Raw genomic sequence first — 25,633 nt, 5'->3', positions numbered from 1 at the left:
CTGGCCTCTGCTAGTCAGGCCTGGCACCTTGGAAAAGTTGATGATATTATATGATATTATAATCACAGATATTGGTGCAGCAGGGAGCCTTCCTTACAGTAGCCGGCCACTGATTGTTTAACTCTATGCCCATTCTATGAACTGACTGTTACCTTAACAACTGGTTCAGGAGAACAGGAGAAAACCGGTTAAATCCCAACCTAGATACAACAAAGTCTGCTACTATGGTATGTAAGCCCTAGAGATGTGAATGGAGATTTATGGCATAGGAAAGGACCACTTCCAATTCCATTCCTTTCCGACAGATTATTTGCTCCTTACAGCTGTCTAGTAGGGATATCTAGAAGAAGTGAGATCTACCCCTTCAGGATCAGCAGCTTGCAATAAGGGCATGTGAACCACCCCTCCATAGAGCAGGTTCAGTAATACTGAAATTTATACTCCTAATGCTTCCAATAGAAACAGCATAGGCATTCCAAGTCACACAAAACTTTGTGCAATGCAAACTTTTTGCTGTGCCAAGGTGTACAGCTCCCTGATGGTAATAAGATATCGAAAAGAAAGACACCATACAGAATGTGATACTTATGGAACATGTTCATGGTTATTTTTTTCTGCCTATGCAACATGTTGATGTCATGCATATAGATACAGGTTATTATTGGTATTATTATTATTCCACATAGTGACTTAATTTTATAAATTTGCATTGTCCTATACAGGGAAATTTTCATTGCATGAGTAAATTGCAGGAATATACCCAGCAAAATCACAATAGAATAGCACTTCACTGAGGGATCTGGTTGCATGCTGCCCATACAAGTCTATGGAGAAAAGAGGGGCAAGAAAGGAGATGGGAGTCATTTAGGAGAACCTGAAGCAAAGAGACTGCAAAGAAATAAAAATGAGAGTATTAAATTTCATCTCAGTGCTGGATTCACAGCTTAGTCTGTTCAGTACTGCTCTATAATGCCCTTCATGCTGCTGCAGTTTCTTAGCCTGTACTATAAAGACTTAGAAGGACAGGAACCTCTGTTCTCTGTCTGTTCAGAGTATGAGAGACCTCACGGAGGCTTGGCTCCACCTACCAGAAAACTGAAAATAAGAGCTAAAGCCTGCAGAGGGTAAACTGATGAAAAATACAATATACAAGTTATATAATGCTCAAAAATTGTGCTGCTCTTCCCAGCCTATAAACTTAATGAGCAGGGGCACCCCAGCAAAATATCTAGTAGCTACTAGTTATAATGCCACCTCTGAGTGGCTAATATATAAGTACTTTATAAGAGCAATGTTAAGAGCCTCTACACAGGACAGCTCTCCTGCCTCCCCTATTTACTGCTTCCCCCAGCCTAATGGTGGGTGATCACCCCAATCTTCCATCCATGGATCCAGCCCTGTGGTAGGATGTAGTATAATTGGAGGTCAATGATATAAACATAGCTTTGTGTTAATAACTACTATATATCTAAAGTATGTAGAATTAACATAATTTCACTTTAATTGCAGCTGAATTATTGACAAGGATCCGAGAATTTGTGCGGCCGAGCCCTAGTTTTTATCACTACATCCTGACCCGGTTTAAATGGTTTTGGGATATAATAAATAACACTTTTATCCGTGATACCATTGTAAGGCTGGTTTTATCAGGTAAGATCTTATTGTATATAATGATTAACTGCCAGTAGACCCCTGGGGCACAGACAAAACTCATTCAAGGGCTAGGGGTAAGAAAATGTGGGGATAACTTGGGTACGGGTTTAATTGGTGATAGCAGTTCAGACCTAACCTGGGTTTACAAGTTCAGTTTGTCCACCTCTGGTGGTTGCTTACTATAATCGTCATGCAAATAACCCCTATAATAAATCCTATAATTAATCTTTGTTTATTTTATTCAAAAAATATTTTAGTGCGATCCAATTTGATACCAAGTCCTCCGACGTATAATTCAGCCTATGGTTACATCAGCTGGGAGGCCTATTCCAATGTCAGCTACTTCACAAGGGTGCTCCCACCCATCCCAGACGACTGTCCTACACCAATGGGGACAAAAGGTAAGGTGAACGAAAGCCTATCTACAGTGCATCAGTAAACAAATGCATGTTATGCAGCACATAGCTACACTATGCTACATCATCAGCTAGTACGGAATACATACTGGGGTGATGTGTTGCAAAATCTGTGAAAAAAACAGTCCTGTGTTTACTGTGCATTAGTTATGACAGCAGTGGGTAAGAAAAAAAAGGGGGTGAGTACGCAAATGGACCAATCAGGGAGATGCATGATGGGAAATGTAATTTTGTGGCCGGTGCCATCTTGGATATAGATCGACTTTTAGAAAAACTTAGGAATTGCCGCAGCAAGAAAGTGAGTAGATGGCTCAAAATACTCAGGGGGACTTGGTGAGGATTTCATTTTTTAGTTTAGGTGGATAACCCCTTTAAGGTTGTTAGCAGACAATTCAGTGATTTAGGAGTCAAACATTGGTCATATTAATGATAGACAGATGTAGGAAGTTAATATACATGTCTGTACAAACCTGGCTGGCCCCACTGTGTGTCACCAGACATGATTAAAAGGTGTTGTAAATGGTGTTAGCAGGGTTGTAGTCCTCATTAAGCAATATGACATGCTCCGTGAATATATAATCATATAAAGACTATAGAATTGTATTCAGTGTTATTATAAATTATCATCAGTACTATGGTAACTTCTAATATGTATAGTACACACAGATATAATAGAAAGGGAGACGATAATAAGTTATTGGTAGCATGGCGTTTACATAATAAGTTATAAAAGATTGTTATAATCCATAACCTATTGATTGATGAGGATCCATTCACAATAACTAGAGTGAAGTAGTCATAGTTATGCTATCAAGTCAATGGAATTTGCTGTTCTCTGTACAGCGTGTAGCACTTTGTGTCCTGTGGCAAAATAGAGTCCTTCTGCTTCATAAAAATAGGTTTTATTTGCATGAGGACTTAAGAGGGCTGGCCAGGATAAGAAAACATGGCTGCTTTTTCCAGGAACAGTGCCACACTTTTCCCCAGTTTATGTGTGGTATTGCAGCTCAGTTCCCTTGAGGTGAATAGAGCCCAGGTGTAATACCACAAATAACCTAAGGACCGTTGTGTGGTGCTATTTTTGTAAAATAAAAAAAAAAGAGAAGATGAAGAAGAACAAAAAAAAGCAGCTATGTTTTTCTCATTTTGGCCAACAACAAGGGGCTATTCAGAGAGCATGGAGGATATTACCTTTCCTTGCTCCCTGGGACTCTACTTCTGTCTCGTTATTGTCTCGGAGGTAAAACTTCTCATATTGGGCACTCTACCAAACTGTGTCCGCAATGCGGTAATGTATAATAAATAAATTGCCGAGGTTGTGGGATGCGGATACATACAACAGGGATTTCCACTTATTCCATATTCCATATGTGCTAAGGTGGAACATTTCTGCATTGTTATACAGCTTGATGCTTTTACCTGATATAAACCTAGGAAGAAAAAGGGGAAATTGTCAAATCTATTGGTCAGAGCAGGGTCTACCGGTAACTGAACATTGCGTGAGCATGCAGACAGAACCTTGGGATGACGCCCACCATTATTCTTACATCACCCAGCTCACTTCTGTGGGCTGTTAATTCTTTCCTGCGTATGTGGAGAACATTTCCTGACTATCCAAGCATGATGCAACGAGAGAAAAATGTGATGTTCCCTCTGACTGTGAGCTTTCTGCCCCACCATTTATTCTCCCGGTTATCACACAAGTTTGTTGATCTTGCAGCAGCCCAGGAATCTGCAGATACTTGTGTGCTGCCTTCCGCCATGACTCGGCAAGGTGTGGGAGCATTATATACAGTCAGCCCATCACTACCTTAAATGTGAAAAAAAAAGCATTGGAAAACTTTCCAGAGAAATCTGTACATGTTTAAGAAAGCCAAATACTAGTTACAGATCAAGTAACATCTGTGGACTGCAGAAGTTCCCTGTCTGCGGGGCATATAGGTCTGTTCATCCTCCTCCTGGTTCATGACTATGACAAAACAGAGTATTAGAGCAGAGAATGTGTTGTAGCATCCATAACTGAAACATGAAAAAGAAGACAGCTGAAGAATTCTTGTTTGAAGGGTTCTGTAAAGGCATATCACTAGGGTGTGCCCACACATTGGGATAGGTAGATGGCATGGAGGGGGCACAGTGCTGATTTAGGGGTCATGCTGGAGCTTCCTGTAGAAGAGGTGGCCAGGAGTGCTGCCATGTGTGGAAAACTGTAAAGGACTCTCTGACAGCCAACAAGTGCCATAATGCTAAGGACTAAAACAGGGATGGGGAACCTTCGGCCCTCCTGCTGTTGCAAAACTACAATTCCCATCATGCCTGGGCAGCCGAAGCGAAAGCTTCGGCTGCCCAGGCATGATGGGAATTGTAGTTTTGCAACAGCAGGAGAGCCGAAGGTTCCCCATTCCTGGACTATTATATAGACTAATATATAGAGAAATGCTTTCACTGTCATGAAAACAAAATTTCAGAGTGATGTCAAAAGTTTTAGTTGGTTGCGGTCTGAGTGTTCTGACCTCCACCGATCAGGAGAATGAGCTGGGAAGTTTGCATGTTGCATGTTCACTCTGGGGTCTGTGTCCCTTTCTGACCTGGCCGGCCCCATAGTCTTACATTATCCAGTCATCCAGGTCACATAACACAGAGCCAGGAGAGAGCAGGCTGAATGCTTAGACCCTGACGGACCAAAACATTTTGTCTCTCTAAAATGTAAAAAAAAAAGTATTCTTTAAATGGGTTTTCCCATAATTAAAACGTATCAAATCCTTATAATAAGTATCTGATCAATGAGGGTCCACCAAATGGCACACCTATCAATCACAAGAACGAATTCATTGTTCCTTTTCAACTTCTATGGGGCTTCCAAAGAAGCCTGAAGATGGCCATTTCTCCATTCACTCTCTATGAGATCTCAAGTCTTGGCTGGGCTGCTGCATTTTTCACTTGAAGAACAAGAGGCCCCGTTATCATGATTGGGATAACCCGTTTATTGTAAATCTGGTTTATGCTTATTGCCCCTGGTAGTGGTATCTACCACTACTTTATTATTCCTTAGGGCATAGTGGCAGAGACCGTTCTTCAGGGGCGTATCACTATGCACTGTGCAGAAGGTTGTCAATCAGAGTAGGATAGGCCAGTAAAAGCTGATGGACCGGGTACTGCCACTTGGCACCCCACAAATCTGCCGATCAGCACAGCCGCAGCACCTTTTTGTAAAGAAGACACAATACCTTGAAGTCTCAGCTCTATACATTGGCCCAGACTTACTACTGCACATGGGCCAGAACTGTGTAGTGATGGCACCAGGTTACTACAGTGCGCTCCCTTCAAGGTGAATAGGAGCTGCACCACAGTAACTTGGCACCACCACTACACAATGTATGAAACTGAGGCATTGTTTACTTTCAGGCACCGTGGCTGTGGCAATCATCCGATCACATGGGATGCTGGATGTTGGCACCCTGGGATCAGATACTAATGGCCCATCTTGTGGATAAGCCATACATTATTTATTTTTTTAGAGTCTCTGTCACTATGTTCTGCTGCTGTTCAAAATCAATTATAGAATTACAGAATAAATGTTCCCGCTTCTAGTGATTCTTGTCAGTGCCTGAATAATAAGGATTTATGCAATCCACCCATGACCGAGATCATTAAACTGCTTTACCTGAATGCATGGTCTGGGCACGGCTGCAGGCTATGTTGGCACCTGCATTGTGTGTGATTTATTGCTATAGCTAAATGTGCGTGTCTAATGCTTGTAAACACATTAGCAACAACCAGAATCATCACAAAAGACACCAAGATTTCCCTTCATTCCATTGCAGTCTTATAACCATCTGGCGCCAATGGTTCCATGACAGATTACACAACTATTCAGCTGCAAATGCAAGATAATGGCAGCCAGGGGCAGATTCTGCCAAATAGAGCTTATAGAAAATGGGGCATAGGAGAAAGCAAATAGCTAATAATGTTTCATGTTAGCGTTCTTTAACAGCTTATCCTTCAATAATTTATTGTTACTAAATCGGCTTATATCCACTATACATGGCTAGCTAACATTCTGCTGCAATGGCCGGGATTGGAAGTAACTCAGATCACAGGCACTTACTCTTTTAAGGCCCTTATACACTTTATACTAATGCTGGCTCAAGCCACTACTAGCAGCAGGTTCTTCCGTCGGTCGCTCGAGACCCCATTGACAGATGATATCGGTGGAGATAGGGGTCGGTTGTAATGGAATTTCATTACCTGACCCCTTTGTTTTTGGAGTGATAAGCCACCACCACAGCAGTCTGACCGCTACTCTCCTTATAGAGAACACAGGAACACTTGGCTATTCTGAATGTTTATGTGTATGGAGAGGACAGAAGAGATAAGCCCCTATTACAAGGCGATTACACAGCAAGCGAGTGCCGACCTGTCAGATTAGCGCTCACTTGCTGTTGGTGCTATTACACGCGTCAACAGCGAGGGGGTAAGTGCAGGGGAGGGGGGCCTTAAGATCGTCCAGGGAGCCCATAGGAGATAGCGGCCGTCTGCTGTCGCCGCTCCTGTTGCACAGATCAACGGCAGCAGATCGTTGCTATCATAGTCATTAGTCTTTCAACATGTTGAAAGACAATGATCAGCCGACTGATCGTTGCCTTTTATAACACAAAGTGATTATTGGCCGTAATGGCCAATAATCTCTTTGTGTAATAGGGCCTATAACTGTTGGCCAAACAATCTTTTTTTCATTGAGATGTGTTGACTATTAATAGAAGTTTTTTTGTTTTTTGCCTCATGTGAATTCACCATTGCCAAAGTATGTCACTTTTATGACTTTTTGTTCAGGAAAACTCCAGCTACCCAATGCCACTATGCTGGTCGAGAAGTTTCTGAAAAGAGAAAAGTTCATCCCTGATCCACAGAAAACAAACCTAATGTTCGCCTTCTTTGCCCAACATTTTACTCATCAGTTCTTCAAGACGTTCGGGAGGATGGGACGAGGCTTCATCAAAGGATTCGGTCATGGGGTAAGTTATGCAACCTATTTGGCGTTCTATTTAGAAGAACTGTTGATGGAGGAGAAGCAGATTATTAGACATTAATAATGAGAGGAGTCCTGGCCGCTGAGATATCAGACCTCTGTGTGAGTTCTCGGAGTACCTTGGCCCAGTAACATTCTGAATCTGTGGGTGTGGTAATATCTGCCAGCTATAAGTTATAAGTCTGACATGCTCCACTTGGATGAGCATCAGATAAGGTGTAAATACCTGGCGATGATACGTAGGACTGTCTCGCTCCTTGACTTCTGAAGCCTGACTGGCACAAACTGATTGTACAGGAATAAACTCTACACGGAGCGATAAGCGGCCACATCAGGCTGATTTGGCTGATTATCACTTCCACAGTAAACAAGCGCTGATCTAGCAGATTGGCGCTTGTTTACAGTTTATGATCAAGCCCTTAGGCCTCCTTCAAACGTCAGAAAAATCTATCCAGATTTCTTATCCAGATAGATTTCCTAACCCCAAGGGTTCTATTAGGTACGGACACTCTTCAGGATTTTTCCCTATGGGGGCATCTGGAATTCCAGACAACTCCGGATGCGCGTCTGGAAAATGACGCTGGCTTTTAAACTGTATGCGCTCCTAATCTGTATAAACTTATATACAACGCTGTGTTTGAAAATCACTTTTCTGTCCTGAGGCAGCATTATGCCTCCAGCCACAAGAGGGTGCTCTCCCCACCCCCAGCATTGCAGTGCACAAGTGACATCACTCATGCTCTTGCAAAGCCAGAAGACAGAGGGAGAAGCTGGAGGGGAGCACAGCTGCAGCAGGTGAGTATGTTTTTTCCCCGCACATTTACTTAAAAGCAAATCCCCTGGCCAAAAAAAAATCTCTCTCGGTTAGTATTCTGACCATGTCTCCACCTCACACGTCTAAAGTAGTGATGGGCGAACCTCCTAAAATTCATTTGGGGAAGATTAGCTCGACTTGTTGTTCTTAAATTCTTAATATATTTTTATATTGTATACATTAGAATGTATTCCTTTATATTGTATATATTACATTTATATTGTATATATTAGAATTCGTTCATTTAGGCCATGTTCACACAAAGTAAGTTCCACAGTAATCACGGCAGTTGTTGCAACGCCCGTGATTAGTACGGAACTTACAATGTGCTGCAGGCTGAGGGAATCCGGCCGGAGTGTGTACACATAGTATACACTCCTGCCGGGATCCCTAGCGGCGCCGCGAGAAACTGACATGTCAGTTTTCTGCAGCTGCTATTCATTGAATAGTGGCTGCAGAAAACCCTGTCAGTGGGGAGTTCTGATGCAGGCGCGCACAGATTGCTCGCATCAGAACTAAGCGGTGCTAAATATCATCCGTTCGGTACTGCAGTACCAGCCGGGATTATCTTTTCTGAGACAGGCCGTTTTGTGGCCCGGTCTCTTACAGTGTCTGAACATAGCCTTATATTGTATATATTAGAATTCATTCATTATATTGCTTCTCTTAATTAAAAAATAAAGATATTGTTGTTGTTGGAAACTGTTCTGAGGGCCACACACATTTTATGATTTACAGATGAACTTTCAGCATCACTGACTATAAAATATTTATCTGTTATTTATGTGATCGCTCTTCTGGACAGATGTTTTACTGTGACACATTGTATCTATTAACGTGATCAATTTAGTGGTTTCCATCTCATTAATGGTAATGGCTGATGGAGCGGAATGTGGTGTTTCCTTCTAATTGGTCACATCAATATGATGAACTGCTTGTCTATCTTTTCTAGGTTGACCTCAGCCATGTATATGGAGATACTTTGGAGCGCCAACATGCCCTGCGACTCTTTAAAGACGGCAAATTGAAGTATCAGGTCTGTATAATACTATGCTTATTATGTGGAGATATTCATAAGGATATGCTTCTGCTCCATGACCATTGAAAATCTTTATTTTGAAGAACATTACTCGATTTTCCATTATATATATGTATAACTTTTTTATATTAGTGCTGCAACCAAGTCTAGTACTATTAGACAGCTTTTTATTATCTCTACTAATAGTCTTAATAGAGGACTACGTCCTAAGTCAATGGGAATAGTCCTGACATACGCTGGTGATCTAGAAGATATGATATGAATGTGGAAACCCATTTGCCACCTCATAGCAACCTAACATAAGGGCTTGGACCACAAGGCAACCAACACCAGTGTCACATTGGGCCCAGAATTGCCCTCATAACCAGGCTACCCCCCCTTTGGCTCTGGGCTATACCCACCTTCCCCACAGGCATAGTAGAAACAGGGAATGTTGTAGACCAATCAGGGTTGCCAACTATTTGGTTGGACATTCATGGACTGCCTGTAAAAATAGGGGACTGTTACCCAGTGTTTTTTGTTTTTTTTCTTTTTTTTTGAGGACTTTTCCTACTATGTAGCACAATACTACCACCAAACAAAAATTGCAAAAAGCTTATCCTACAAGACTGCAAATCAGGAAAGTTTCTTGTTGGATCTTTGATGCAAAAATGTGGCTGTGTTATGTTCTTCCGAAACTGGTCCAAGCAGGTAGAAAGCCGTAGGTTAGGGCTACACTGCTTTGTGTTAGCTGGTGGCAAGACTGCAACACCCATTCAAATAAATGGGACAGAATTGCAATGAACAAGTGGTTTCGAACCTGTCCTTATAGTAGCAAAAGAGCCATCCAGGATTATCTGTGGGGTTGTGGTTGTGGACTTTTGTGGGTCACAGCACAGCCCCATTTCTGGGGTAAAATTGGGTTCCTGATCACTCGAGAATCACTGTCTAGCCTTATGCAGTTACATCGTAAACTAAAAGTTCTCCTTTTAAAGCATAAGGAAAAAAATTAGGAACCAGATGAGGTACATAACGGTACATGTTAGGCCGGGGTCCCATAGTAGAAACACTGCAATATATCACATGCATTTAAGGCTACGACAATATTGCAATTTAGTTGTGCAACATAAATTTGCAAGCAAGTCAAGATCACACACACAACATATGTTGGTGTCTATGATGGCACAGTTATGAGTAACGTGACTAGAAATCGAGCCGGTCATATTGTGAGTATGTTACATGCAGAAGCTGCAATGGTGTAGTGTGACATTGCGATCTTCAAGTTGCGGCACTGCAGCCCTGGCATTGTCCTGATAGCGCTTGTATTAACAACTCCGTATTGCGGTGTCTTGATAACATTTCTCTAGTTTTCACCAGTTTCATTCTAACATAGAGCTAAAAAAAGCTTTTCTTCACGGGTCTGTTTGTACTTCAGATAATAAATGGAGATATGTATCCACCAACAGTGGTCGATGCTCCAGTTCACATGATCTACCCGGAGAATGTTCCCATTGAAAAGAGATTTGCTATGGGGCAGGAGGTGTTCGGTCTTCTCCCTGGACTGATGATGTATGCCACCATATGGCTTCGCGAACACAATCGGGTCTGTGATATTTTAAAAAAGGAACATCCTATATGGGATGATGAACAGTTATTTCAGACGGCAAGACTTATCCTCATAGGTGAGTGACTAGTAACCATGTAATACAAATGTAAGGCTGTTTTATTAACCTCTTATAGTATCATTAATACAGTGGTACCTTGGTTTAAGAGTAACTTGGATTAAGAGCGTTTTGCACGAAGAGATCACAGTTTTTCAAAATTGTGACTTGGTTTAAGAGCATTGCTTTGGTTTAAGAGCTCCCTTTACTGGATAGAAGGAGGAGTGGGGGAGGGGTATGGTCTGCACTCACACTTCAGGCTGGGGCTTGTATCAGGGGACAAGACTGTGGAGGCAATCTCTTTATAGCTGTAACCCCTCACTCCCTGGTCAGAGAGTGCTACATTTATGTGCCCACATATGCCCTGCTTATTCCTTCATGCTCCCTGCAGTCTCTGTCAGCCCTTGTGTTTCCCCTCCATTCCTGCTATAATTTGCCTGCACTTACACTTAGTTATACACACTGCTGCTATAATGTGCCTGCACTCACACCCAGCTATACACGCTGCTGCTATAATGTGCCTGCACTTACACTCAGCTATACACACTGCTGCTATAATGTGCCTGCACTTACACTCAGCCATTGACACTGCTGTATAGAGAGGCTTCTGTCACTGTCCTCCTGCACAGCTCTGTGATTCTGACTTCCTGATTGGTCCATGCAGAGCACACACCCCTTCCCTATTTCTGTCATGTGACCACACAGACCTCTGACAGCAGCCCTGCTTCCCTATTCTAGCCTGTTGTACTACGCTACTGCATTATGGGGATCTGCAGTTCCATCCTGTATCTACAAACTGCTGCTGTTTTTTCAGGTTTATGCACTTACTCTACATTATAAACCACATGCTGATTGATATACTGTACAATAACTTATAATATGCCTCGTGGGGGTTTTTGCCTTCCCTGGATCAACACAGTTAAGTTTCCCTAGGTTGAACCTGATGGACTCTTGTCTTCTTTCAACCTTATTTACTATGTTACTATGTTACTATGACATATTCAGCTGGGTAAGCCATGGTACACATTGTTCTTGGACTTCATGTTGAGATACCAGCAAAAATGTATACCACGATGGTCTTCACTCCTGTTCTGTTTTAGTAGACACTTGTATTCCCCATGAATCATCCATTCCAGAACATCTTTTATTATTATTATTATTATTATTATTATTATTATTATTATTGCAGCTCTGTGTTGTGTTATTCCATGATTATTTTACTAAATGTGTATAACTCAATAACCAATTGGGTGTTAGTAATTTTAGGCACTGTCAGCTCTGATTGGATAGTGTCAAACAGTGTAGGGACACACCCACAACTGGTAACACCCAGTTGGATACTGAGTTATACATCGCTAGTAAGAAGAACAGAGGAATGGTATCAATGTGGTCGAGGACTCTAGTCTCTATCTTCACACTTATTAAGACTAGACAAGAAATTACCAAAAAAGAAACTGTGGTAAATTACTAAGTATAGTTAAAGAGGTACTCTAGCAGGGACCCTTTTTTAACAATCGCCAGAGACGGGGTGGATGAAAATAATAACTTACCTCCCGTCCACATCACGCAGATCCAGTCCTTGGTTTCCACCTGCTTCCTGATCTGAGACGGGAGCTGTAACATGGACAGGCCCGCTTAGCCATTCAGCGACTTTAGAGATGTGCCGCCTCTGAGCAGGCCTAAGACTTCACTTTTTAAATCCCGTCTTAGGCTAGTCAGACTAGTAAGCGGACGGACAATGGAGACCTGAAGCAGCGGGATCTGGTAAGGAAAGTAATTGTTTTCATCCAGCCCCTCCCTGGCGATTGTGAAAAAAAGGGGTCCAGAACAGAGTACCCATTTAAAACTTAGTTTTTATAAAAAAAAATTTTTTAATTAAAGGGGTTATCCAGTGCTACAAAAACATGGCCACTCTTGACTCTTGTCTCCAGTTCCGGTGCGGTTTGCAATTAAGTTCCATTCACTTCAATAGAACTGAGCAGCAAAACCCCGCCCAAGCTGGAGACAAGAGTGGTGCTTTCTCTGGAAGAAAGTGGCCTTGTTTTTGTAGCACTGGATAACCCCTTTAAGGATAATGCAGATAAGTTGTATAGTAAGTACCCTGTGAAGTGGCAGGAAGGAGACCCCCAAACAATGTTAAATGTAGACATTGGGGGGGATTTACGAAGACCGGCGTACTAGTACGCCAGTCTTATATTAGGCCCGCCTCCTTTTCCCCGGCAGCATTTACTAAGAGGTGCACACCTGTTAGTGAACCTGGCCGGCCGAATCTGCGCCCGGCGTCCGAAATCTACACCTGCTTCCAGCAGGTGTAGATTTTGATCATGATTTACGCCTGCGAGCAGGCGTAAATCATGATAAATGAGGTGCGGAAGGAGGCCATGCCTCCTCCCCACCTTATCACGCCCCCTGCAAGCTCCGCCAGCCCGCCCATTAGGCGAGCTGGACGTATGGGGGGCATACGCCAGGGAGAAGGGGCGAATCTGCACCTTCTCCCTGGCGAACGCCTTGGGCGTATGTTTCATAAATGTCTCCCATTGTGTTTGTAAGGCCGAAAGAAGTTGGATGCAGCCCTAGGGAGTCCTGGAAAACATGGATACAGCCTATGACCTATGGCTGTATCCATGTTTTCTTGGCAGCCTTAGGGTTGCGTCCAACTTCTGTAGCCACCGGAGGAGATTTGGTCCATTTATAGAAGGTATACTTTTTTAGCTTTAGCATACCTGTGTAATTTGACATAAGAGAGAATGGCATGATTTATTTTATTTTTTTATCATGGATTCATGTGGAAAAAACCTCAGTATAAAACCAGCAACACATGGAGATACAGTATGGCGACTGTATTATAGATTTGTACACACTGGCCACATGCCAGAGGTTTTATTATTTCACTGTAGATGTATTATTCCTGGATCCATGTCTCTCAGTCTTTTTTCTATTAGAAAGATGATTTATGTCCTTTTGGGAAAGTGAACAAATCTGCAAAGCTAATGGTCAACTGTAAAGGTTCCAAAAAACATTCTTCTTATGGACATTTTCTGATTAAAATCAAGTGGTTTTGTGTGACGTATATAACACACCAAAGCTATAGTTTACCTCTGATCATAAGAGTCTATTGCTAAGGAACCTTTATGCGCAAAACCTGTGGAAATATCATATTATCTGTACTTATCGGGGCTTAAAACGTTGCAGAAATAACGGTAGAAATGTTATCTTTTTCTCTGGTGTGCACTATGCTAAAATGTGCAAAAACACTAAAACTGTAAACTGCTAAAAATGTTAAAACTAGAAATAACCTAGCTGCTTTCTCTGTGACTTTGAGTTTGCATTGCTGGCTCTTTGTCAAAGATGTAGGTGTAGGTAGTGTTTCAGACCTTAAAGGGATTGTTCAACTCAAAAATAAAATTGACTGTGACATAAAAGAAAAAAGTAAATATGCAAAAAAGAGAGGCCGTGTAGCCTCATTTAAGAGTCTCAAAACACAGGACGAGCCAGGTAACCCTCCGGGAAGGACCCAGCCAAGGGGTGAATCCTGTAGGGAAACCACCAAAACCACCATATTAAGTGGCCCTATAAGTCAATGTCATGACAAGGAAAAAAACCAAGGCGAGGTACCTATCCACAGACAGCTGTTTCGGGGTGTTGCCCCTCATCATTGTGGAGCAGGATTCTGGGTAGGTGGGAGCAATTCCTAGTAGAGCCATAAGAGAAACATCACTGATCTCAGGTAGACCAGCCAAAGATAACAATGTCAGCTGTTGGTTAAAGGAGAAGTCTGGCGAAAATTTTTATTAACCTCTTAAGGACCCATGACGTACCGGCACGTCATGGATCACTGTCACTTAAGGACCCATGACGTACCGGTACGTCGGCCCTTTAAACGGGCGCTGCGGCCGGCCGGGTCCCGATCGGGGGAGATAGCCTGCTATAATACATAGCAGGCCATCTCTCCCTGTCGGCATGGAGGGTTGTTAACCCCCCCATGCCGACGATCACCGCTATTGGCTGATAAGCCCATAGCGGCGATCGGAACCTTTCCGGGCCATCGGTGGCCCGATGACCCGGAAAAAAATGGCGGTCGGTGCTGTCCGAGGACGGCACCGACCGCCATTACTGTAAAAAGTAATGGTGGTCACGGTACCACCGTCCCGATCGCCGTGAACGGCCGGCCAGCCGGCCGGCCGTTCACGACGATCAAAGTCCCCACAAGTAATAAATACCTGCTCCGGACCCCTCAGCTAGGTAGCTGAGGGGTCCAGAGCAGGTATTTGTACATTACTCACCTGTCCCGGGGTCCTGATCGGCGTCTTCCGGGTTCCCGGCGTCCTCTTCATCTTGTCGGGACTTCGGCTTCTTCCGTGAGTCCCGATCGGCTTTTTCCGGCTCCAGCGTCGTCTTTTTTCGTATTTTTCCGGCTCCAGCGTCGTCTATTTTCGGATCTTGCGCTCTGCTGCCCCCTAGCGGCTGATAAGTGTAATACACGTATCAGCCACTACAGGGATGTTCAGAATGTAGTAAAAAAAAATTTTTTTTTCCCCAATTTTTTTTTTTCTATTTTCCGCACCCTATCGCCGCTGAGTGTTGATCATCATCGCACGAAAGTGCGCTGCTAATCAGCAACTCCTCCTTTTTGGAGTAGGGTGGTTTTTTCCTATATCCTACTGCCACGGTCTGCTGATAAGTGCCGAACATAAGTGCGGCATTTATCAGCAACACCATTTTTGGCGTAGGTTTTTTTTGTATACTTACTGTAAAAAACACGTAAAAAAACACTACATTACACCACACTACATTGAATAAAGTTTTACACTACACCACTACATATCCCATATACCAATCCCCGTATAAAGATGGCCCCCAGGGTGTTTTCGGTATCGGACGCATACGTTATTATTGCCTCCGACACCGAAACAGCCAGTAAGGATGAATCCTTCTTTCCTCCATTCATCCTCATCCTCCTCATCATCCAGTGACGTGTCTGGGAGTAGCGTAGCGTACGCTGCCCCCCAGACACGTCTTTTCTGCCAGTACCGTCCCAATAAGAGATGACGGTATGGCGTGAAATTCTACAAACTCTGTGAGAGTACCTCAGGGTACACTTACAGATTTAGGGTACGTGCACACTGCGGAATGGCGAAGGATAACCCTTTGTGCATTCCGCAGCTGGCACCCGCCGGCGGACTGATGCAGGGGCGCGTCTCCGCCCGTGTCATAGACTCTATCCTATGCATGGGCGGATTCCATCATCCGTCATTCCATCAACACGTTGGACGCAGAGCGGAATCCGCCCGTGCATAGAATGGAGTCTACGACACGGACGGAGACGTGCGCCTGCATCAGTCCGCCGGCGGGTGCCAAGTGCGGAATGCACAAAGGGTTATCCTTCGCCATTCCGCAGTGTGCACGTACCCTTAGAGTGTATGAAGGAAGGGACACTCGAATCCAGCCCCCAGATGCCCCCTCCCCCCCATCCTCGGAGGTAGTGGAAAGATCGTCCGGGAACTGATCTTCCCACTGCTGGATAAAGGTCACCACCTGTACGGGGATAACATTTATACCAGCACCTCCTCTTCTGGTCCCTCGCTGCCTGAGCTACTGTAGCTTGCGGCACGATCCGAACATATCAGAAGTAGTAATAGCGCCCTAATATTTAGCAGCCATGGAGCAGACCCAGCACTTCTCGATATGAGGGACCCCGTATCGCACCAGGACAACATTTTCTAGGTGACGTCCCCCACACTGGAAAACAGGAGACCCCAGAAGAAGTGCAGAGTGTGGGGTAACAGGGGGATCAGGAAGGACAACATTTTCCAGTGTGACACCTGTCCTGATCCCCCCGGCCTCTGCATACTGGATCGCTCCAAGGCGCACCACACGTCACTGGGGTTCTACATTATCTAAATTCTGTCCCTTATTCCTATTTCAGGGGTCACGTTGATCCAGGGATTATTCTGATCGCCATTATGGAGTCGGGAAGGAATTTCTCCCCTGTGATGAGGCTACTGTCGTCTGCCTCACGAGGGGTTTTTGCCTTCCTCTGGATCAACACAGGTTGAATTTGATGGACACCTGTCATTTTCAACCTTATAAACTAATAATTGCCCTAATACCCCCAAATAAATTAGAATTGTCCCTTTTCCCCAGCTAAATAGGTATGGCCGCCATTCCCATTAGAGGATGCCATGATGCAATTACAAAGCCTCTGTGCGGCCAGGACAGTAGAAACCCCCCACAAGTGACCCCATTCTGGAAACTACACCCCATAAGGAATCTAACAAGTGGGGCAGCGGGTATATGGCCCCCTGGTGACGGCCACATTTGGGACGTGAAAATGAAAAAAATGGTATTTTTTATTTTCACGGCACATGTTCTACACATGTGCCCATCACTAGTGGGGTCCATATGCTCACTGCACCCCTTGTTAGATTCCTTATGGGGTGTAGTTTCCAGAATTGGGTCACTTGTGGGGGGTTTCTACTGTTCTGGCAGCACAGGAGCTTTGTAATTGCGACATGGCCTCCATCCCCCATTCCAGCCTCTAAATGGCGCTCTGTCCTTTTGGTGACTTGCCCTGTGCCCATATGGCAAATTATGTCCACATGTGGGGTATTTTCGTACTCAGGGGAAACTACCCTACACGTTTTGTGTTCATTTTCTTTTTTAACCCCTTGTGGAAATGGAAAAAAATCAAGGCTAGACCAACATTTAGTGTAATTTTTTTTAAATTTTTACTCTAAATCATTGATCTTGTCTTGATTTTTTCATTTTCACAAGGGGTTAAAAGATAAAAAAAAACACAATGTGTAGAGCAATTTCCCCTGAGTACGGAAATACCCCACATGTGGACATAATTTGCCATATGGGCACAGGGCAAGTCACCAAAAGGACAGAGCGCCATAATTTTTTACACTATAATGTTGGTCTAGCCTTGAATTTATCATTTTCACAAGGGGTTAAAAGAGAAAAAAAAACACAAAATGTGTAGAGCAATTTCCCCCGAGTCCGTAAATACCCCACATGTGGACATAAAGCGCCATGTGGGCGCAGGGCAAGCCTCCGAAGGGAAGGAGCGCCATTTGGATTTTAGAGGTTGGATTTGGCTAGAATGGATGATGAACGCCATGTCGCATTTACAGAGCCCTTGTGCTGCCAAAACACTGGAAACCCCCCACAAGTGACCCCATTCTGGAAACTACACCCCTCAAGGAATCTAACAAGGGGTGCAGTGAGGATATGGACCCCTGGATGACGGGCACATTTGTGCCATGAAAGTGAAAAAATGAAAATTTTCACTTTCACGTCACATTTTTCCACATTTGTGCCCGTCACCAGTGGGGTCCATATGCTCACTGCACCCCTTGTTAGATTCCTTGAGGGGTGTAGTTTCCAGAATGGGGTCACTTGTGGGGGGTTTCCAGTGTCTTGGCAGCACGAGGGCTCTGTAAATACGACATGGCCCTTGAAATCCATTCCAGTGAAATCCAGCTTCCAAAAGCCAATTGGCGCTCCTTCCCTTTGGAGGCTCGTCCTGCGCCCGCTTGGCACTTTATGTCCACATGTGGGGTATTTCCGTACTCGGGAGAAACTGCGCTACATGTTTTGTGTTTTTTTTTTTCCTTTTATCCCTTTGTGAAAATGAAAAATTGAAGGCTAGAACAACATTTTAGTGTAAAAAATACTTTAGTCTTTTTTCAAGCCATATTGTTTGGAAAATCTGTGAAGCACCTGTGGGGTCCAGATGCTCACCGCACCCCTTGTTACATTCCTTGAGGGGTGTAGTTTTCTAAATGGTGTCCCTTTAGGGGTGTTTTTTAGGTTTTGGCACCCCAGAGCCTCTGCCAACCTGAAGTGGTACAGTCAAAAATGACCAAAAATAACGGAGCCATTGAAATTCACTAGGCGCTCCCTTATATCTGAGGCTTGTGGTTGCGTCAAATAGCGCAATAGGGCCACATATGGGGTATTTCTATAAACTGCAGAAACGGGGCAATCAATATTGGGGTGCATTTCTCTGGTAATAGGTTTATAATTATGAAAAATATTGGATTACAATAAAATCTCTGCACAGAAAATTAAAATTTTCAAATTTCTTACACACTTAGCTTTTATTTCTGTGACTCCCCTAAAGGGTTAAAAAACTTTCTGGATGTGCTTTTGCAGAGTGTGGGGGGTGCAGTTTCTGAAATGGGGTGCTTCGTGGGGCTTTCTAACACACAGTCCCCTCAAATACACTTTAACCCACCTGAACAGTTCCCTAAAAATATCTGATTTTGAAATTTTACTGAAAATTTGGAAATTTGCTGCTAATGTTTTAAGCTTCCTATTGTCTAAAAAAAATGAAATATAGTTTAATAAATGCCGCCAACATAAAGTAGACATGTTGCTAATGCTATTTAATATATAATTTATGTGGTATAACCATTTTCTGTATAAGCAGAAAAGTTTTAAAGTTGGAAAAATGCATTTTTTCACAATTTTTCACGCTATTTTGGGTTTTTTCATAAAGATTCGTTATAAGTATCGACTCCAATTTACAAGAAATGTGAAGTACAATATGTCACGAAAAAACAATCTCAGAATCAGCCGGATAGGTAAAAGCATCCCGAAGTTATTAATGAATAAAGTGACACTGGTCAAATTCATAAAATTTGCTCCGGTCCTTAAGGCCATTTCAGGCCCGGTCCTTAAGGGGTTAAGGTATTGTATTGCCCCCCCAAAAGCTATACAAATTACCAATATACACTTATTACGGGAAATTCTTATAAAGTTCTTTTTTTCCTGCACTTACTACTTTATCAAGGCATCACTTCCTGGATAAAATGGTGATGTCACTTCCTGGATAACATGGTGATGTCACAACCCGACTTCAAGAGCTGTGGGGCTGTGGCTGCTGGAGAGGATGATGGCAGGGGGACACTGAGGGACACAGGGCACTGGAGGGACACTGAGCATGTCTCTGCCATCATCCTCTCCAGCAGCCACAGCCCACACAGCTCTGGGAGTGGGGTCGTGACATCCCCATTTTATCCAGAAAGTGACATCACCATGTTATCCAGGAAGTGAAGCCTTGATGCAGTAGTAAGTGCAGGAAAAAGAGCTTTATGTGCATTTCCTGTAATAAGTGTATATTAGGATTTGTATAACTTTTGGGGGGCAATACAATACTTTAATATAAATTTACGCAGGACTTCTCCTTTAAAGCGCTCAAAACAGTGAAATCCCAGGTGCACTGCCCCTGGGAAACATGAATATGCAAAATAAGAGAGCCTGTAAAGCCTCATTTAAGAGTCTCAAAACACAGGACTAGCACCTAACACTAGCTCACACTTAGCCAGAATCCTGCTCCACACTGATGAGGGGCAACACCCCGAAACAGCTGGAAAACCACCATATTAAGTGGCCCTATGAGTCAGTGTAACTACAAGGGAAAAACCAAGCCCAGGTATCCATCCACAGACAGATGTTTCGGGGTGTTGCCCCTCATCAGTGTGGAGCAGGATTCTGGCTAGGTTAGAGCTAGTGCTAGGTGCTAGTCCTGTGTTTCGAGACTCTTAAATGAGGCTCCATGGGCTCTCCTTTTTTGCATATTCATGTTTCCCAGGGAGCAATGCACCTAGGATTTCACAGTATTGAGCGCTTTAACTAGCAGCTGACAGTGTTATCTTTGGCTGATCAGTGATATGTTTCCTGTAAAAGGTCATACTTACTTGCCCTGATGCCCCCTCCCGTAGTTGACCATTCATAACGTTCACCACTGCTTCCTGTACAGGAACTGCCTGCTCACTCAGTCACTGTGACCAATCTCCTGTTTCAGCAACTGATTGGCTAAGTGAGCATTTCCTGCTGGAACAAGTCAAGGGAAGTGGGGGTATCAAAGCAAGTGAGGTTGCTTCCTTTATAACTTCGAAAGGACTCCGACCCTATTATAAAACTTTATTTGAGTAATAAAAGAAAAGTCTCATGCTTCTTCTCTTTCGCCGTTCGAAAAACTGCGTCAAAAACCTCCTCACAAATGACTTATGTGACTAAAGCCTAAGGGGGAAATTTACTAAGACTGGCATTTCATATGGCGGTCCTGAATGGGCATTTTCAGTAACAGGGTTATGTTAAAAGTCATGGTCTTGCTGCCGATCAGGAAAGAAGCTGGGAGAAGTACCTGGTGGCATTTCACTCCCCGACTTGCAGAAATTTCCATCCAGGTGGCTCATTATAAGTCAATGGAGCTGCTGAAAGGAAATGATTGACAGTGGAGAAGAGAAGTTAGTGCTGCTCCCTGCTCATTCTTCTGATCGGTGGGGGTCTCAGCAGTGAGACCCTGATCAGTCAAAACTTTTGACACGTCAAAATTTTTTCTTCATGGTCATGCCCATTTAAGTTAACCCTTTTACGTATACAGCCACACTGGATTTATTGTGCGCAGCCTTAGAAATCCACACTACGGGGAGGTGGTATAGATTTCCACTTCAATTTATTTTGCCTTTGTGTTAAGTCTCCCTCACTTTTGACTGTATTAGATTACTCCCTAAGTGTACAAAGTATGGAAAGAATTTATTTTAGCCAATGACGTGTTAAGTTTTTTTTTTCTCTTTGTAGGAGAAACCATTAAGATTGTCATAGAAGATTATGTTCAGCACCTTAGCGGATATTTCCTAAAGCTGAAATTTGATCCAGAATTACTGTTTGGAGTCCAGTTCCAGTACCGTAACCGTATTGCTGTAGAGTTTAACCAGTTATATCATTGGCATCCTCTCATGCCGGACAGCTTCAACATATTGGGAAAGCATTACAACTATAGTAACTTCATCTACAACACTTCAATGCTGACAGATTATGGGGTGGAAGCTCTGGTGGAATCCTTCTCAAAGCAGATAGCAGGAAAGGTAAAGTGTATCTTGTATATTATGTAATTTTTAACCTTAAACCACCGGCAACCCGCATAGAAAATGGTGGAATAGTTTTGGTTATTCAGTACGGAAGACTGACATTCTCCTGTTTTAAGGCTGTTGAAATTTTTCCTGCTTAGAGTAAATAAAAAAAAAAAACTTTACTTAAAAAAAAAACTTTAAAAAAAAAAGGCTTTTTTTTATTAGTCAAGGTCTAGTGGAACGAGCAGAGAGTCAACCACTCTGCCGCATGCTCTTTTCCCCACTTCTTTCATTATCAGATCTGTTCGTGTTACCTGTTGCCCCTGGCAGTAAATGTTATGACACCTTGATATGAATAACATCCCAATAAAACATATATGTAATGAATAGTAAAGATTTTTAAGGCAACAGTCTTTTCACTAGAGGAATTTATCATTTTTGCAACATCGAGTATTCACAAACTGGTTGAGTCTGTAGAGAGCAGAACTTAGGGAAAGTTTTCTTCCTATAGATGTGTATTTATGATCCACTGATAAGGAATAATAGGAAAGGAAATAGTAAAAGGGCAGACTAGATGGACCAGATGGTCTTTTTCTGCCAACAATTTATGTGCCTAGAGACCTAGATGGCCCATAGACTTGCATTGGAACATGACACAGAGCCATGAGTGAACATGCAAAGTGGCTTGTTCTCCTGGTCGGGGTCTCAATTTTCAAATTTAAAATGTTTCTCTGACATATGAAATATTTTTTTTTAAATGACAATGCCCGTTTAACCCAATGCCGAGATTTTGGTGGGGAATCGCCATGGATCTATTGGGAGATCCACTGTAAAAATAAAATTCAGCTTTATATAAATTTACCCTAAAGTGTCACGGTCATACATTTTTTACATGTCTCTCCTTGCTACGGGAGCCAGATCCCATGGAAAGTGTATAGACCCATCTCCTGCAGCGAGGAGAGAGCCAAAGAGAGAACTGCAGCGGTCCCTGCTCGTTCTAGTGATCTGTGGGGGTTTCCAAACTCTAGACCCAGGGATTTTAAGGGGAGCAAAAAAATTATGTCCTCTCTTCCCTCCTCGTTGACTTGTTTTCTCTTCCATTTTGTGGTCACTTTCTGTTTCCTACGCTTGAAGGGGGCAGACTGTTTTGATAGAGCAGGTACTGTGTTTCGGCATGTCCACGTACAGTAGACAATGGCCATTAGCCACCACTTTCAGGTATGGTTTTGCCCACATGTGGTGACTGCAACATAGTACATGCTCCAGGACACAGCCCACCTCCTTCAACTAGGCAGGAAGACGGGAAATGCAAAGAAGAAAGTGAGCCACCAGTGAGAAAGAAGAGCAAATTCTGTATTGGGAAAACATTACAGTAGGCACTCCCTTTAAAATAACCCGACCCCACAGGATGAAAATTCATTTCCAGTTCTCTCTCTTTTATAACCCATGCGTTTAGCATTCATCTTGTATAACAGGAGCCATTCTTTCATCCCTTCTGGGCTCCATGTTCATTCCTTTCTAGCAAGTCCATACACGTGCCATTCTATTTCTAGAATGGAAACTGTTTGGGTGGAAACCTCTTTCATTATCAGATCTGTTCGTGCTACCTGTTGCCCCTAGCAGTAAATGTTACGAAACCTGGATATAAATAACATCCCAATAAAACATGTATGTAATGAATAGTAAAGATTTTCAATGTAACAGTCTATTCACTAGAGGAATTTATCATTATTGCAACATTGTGTATTCACAAACTAGTTCAGTCTGGAGAGAATAGAACTTGAGGGAACGTTTTCTTCTTGAAGACATGTCCTGTTTATGATCCATTCCAGACCTGATCATGAGAACACACCCCTCGTCAATGTTATTCATGTCACCTGCCAGTGGCTGATCCCCCTTCAATGGCATCTTTCTGGGGTGGGATATATTAGGCAGTAAGTGAACGGTTTATGATGATGATGTCTTGGAGGCAGGAAAAGAGGCAAGTGTAAAGATCTAAGCTACTTTGACAAGGGACAAAGTTTGAAGAATGGGTCAAAGCATTTACCGCAAGGAAGTGTTAAACGGACATGCCAAACTTTTCGGGTATGGCAACTTTCTCCAAATGTTTTTCAGGAGTTCATATGGTTGCATACAATTTCTGTATCTGCGGAGAGCCAAATGCAGAGCGTTTAGGTTTGAAGAACGTTGCTGAACCCAAAGAGTTTAGCATCTCCGCTCAACATTACAGCAGGGGTGTCCAATCTTTCAGTGTCTCGGCCACATTGGAGGAAGAAGAGTTTTCTTGGGTCACATAAAAAATACACAAACACTATGAAAAGCTGATGAGCATGTAATTGTGGTAATTCTTATATGACTATAGTAGTTGCAATGTCATGTGTGTGAGTGGCTTGGAGGAGCTATGGGCAAATACGGCTAAGGAACGGAGATGGGCCAAGTGTGGCTTCAGAGGTGTGAAGAAATGTAGGCCAGCACTACAAGGAGATTTATGGGATGGATACTGAGTGACCTCAGAGAACGTGACATCTCATGGTATGCAATGATTAGTACCTACTAGAGAGGAGCCCAACTGGAGCATGTTTGAGTCTTATCGATGACAAGTTAAATGCAGCCTTAGGTACTCAACAGCTGTATCCATGTTTTCTCGGACTCCCTAAGGCTGCATCCAACATCTTCAGCCACCACTATTCAAATGTGTTTGGACTCAAGCATACTTGAGTTTTGCTCATCTCTAGAAACTACCAACATGGTTCAAGGAAAGACAAATATTCAACCAGCAACAGGTCCATGGAGGGCCAAGGCTTCATTCATGTGCATAGAGTTCAGGGGAAATGAAGTTGTCAAGTTTCATCAATTGCCATGATACAGTGGTATTCTTCTTTGCCAGAACTGCCTTTGTTTCGGGAGAGAATACGGCGTCTCCATGAGTGGCAAATAATGCCTATTGAATTGAAATACAAATCTGAAGGGACTTTACTGTAGGGAATTACCATATTGCCTATTATCTAATTTTGTAATGTTTTCAAACTCCACAAAAAGTGGCCATTGATACAGTGATTCGTCATCATAATTCTCCAATGGAAGTCATCTCACTATTCCTCCGAAAAGCAGCTTGTAATGACAAATGAGCAGATCTATAAAATGCTGGTGTCATTGATTATCCGGGAGATGAATCGGCCCAATTCACTATCAATCTCGAGGCTGCTGAATTGATTCTGCCATCCTACATATACGAGTGATTGTATAAATCCTCCATCCGTTCTACATGACTGCTCCCAATTTTAAGTGAATGTTTGACCTAGCAAATTTCTAGTTTTAAATAGGTATCCAGAAAAATATCATGTGTAATTCTTTCCTGTCATGGCATGTTGGTTTTACAAAATGTCATTACCAACATGTTTTATGCAGTACTTTGGCACATTGGATTTTTGGCTGTAGCCTTGGTCACATTCACAATATACTATCTCAGACATCAACCTTTTTTTTCTTTATTTTTTTTTGGAGCAAAATATGCAAATCACTAAGACTGTCTTCTTCTCTGAATAGACAGTATAGTACAGGTCACCATATCAAGGCATATGTAATAGTCATAGCAATGGTGCCCCCTACCTAGTTATTGCTAGCTCAGTTGTCACTGTCAGCCTGTGACCTGTATAGATGAGCGAACCTGGAGCATGCTCGAGTCCATCCGAACTTTCGGCATTTGATTAGTGGTGGCTGCTGAACTTGGATAAAACCCTAAGGCTATGTGGAAATCATGGATATAGTCATTGGCTGTATCCATGTTTTCCAGACAACCTTAGAGCTTTATCCAAGTTCAGCAGCCACCACTAATCAAATATTGAACGTTTGAGATGAGCGAACCGGGTTTGGGTTTGAGTCTATCCGAACCCGGTTCGCTCATCTCTAGTGACCTGGAATATTAGTGAGTCTGACATTTATGTTAAGAGAGCAGAAAGATAGTCACCATGAAATGGGTATATATAAGGGACTTGTTTCACACTCTATAGGACTTTTCCTGTCTTGCGATACATACATTTTATTTATTTGAAGAACTGTGTAATACTTATATCACACTGTGGTGGCGCTGTAGGAAAACTCATTACTTTCCCACATATTGGTTGATCACTAGGGATGCCAGCAGGGAGACAATTTAAGATCAGCATAGTGATGGTCCAAA

The 25,633-nt window shown here is 42.9% G+C and overlaps 1 protein-coding gene across 1 annotated transcript in view; it reads left to right on the top strand.

Moving 5' to 3' along the window:
- PTGS1 (prostaglandin-endoperoxide synthase 1) overlaps nt 1-25,633 on the top strand; it is an 80,698-nt gene that overhangs the window by 49,725 nt on the left and 5,340 nt on the right. Inside the window, exons 4-9 of the mRNA XM_069985784.1 lie at nt 1,510-1,650; nt 1,911-2,054; nt 6,900-7,081; nt 8,862-8,945; nt 10,363-10,609; nt 21,182-21,468. Of these exons, the coding sequence (XP_069841885.1) occupies nt 1,510-1,650; nt 1,911-2,054; nt 6,900-7,081; nt 8,862-8,945; nt 10,363-10,609; nt 21,182-21,468 (1,085 nt within the window). The remainder of the gene's footprint in view (nt 1-1,509; nt 1,651-1,910; nt 2,055-6,899; nt 7,082-8,861; nt 8,946-10,362; nt 10,610-21,181; nt 21,469-25,633) is intronic.

This window comes from Dendropsophus ebraccatus, chromosome 10, assembly GCF_027789765.1.
Source record: "Dendropsophus ebraccatus isolate aDenEbr1 chromosome 10, aDenEbr1.pat, whole genome shotgun sequence".
Classification (NCBI taxonomy): Eukaryota; Metazoa; Chordata; class Amphibia; order Anura; family Hylidae; genus Dendropsophus; species Dendropsophus ebraccatus.
The sequence above is the reverse complement of the archived record's forward strand: the minus strand, read 5'-3'. Positions and strand labels throughout refer to the sequence as shown.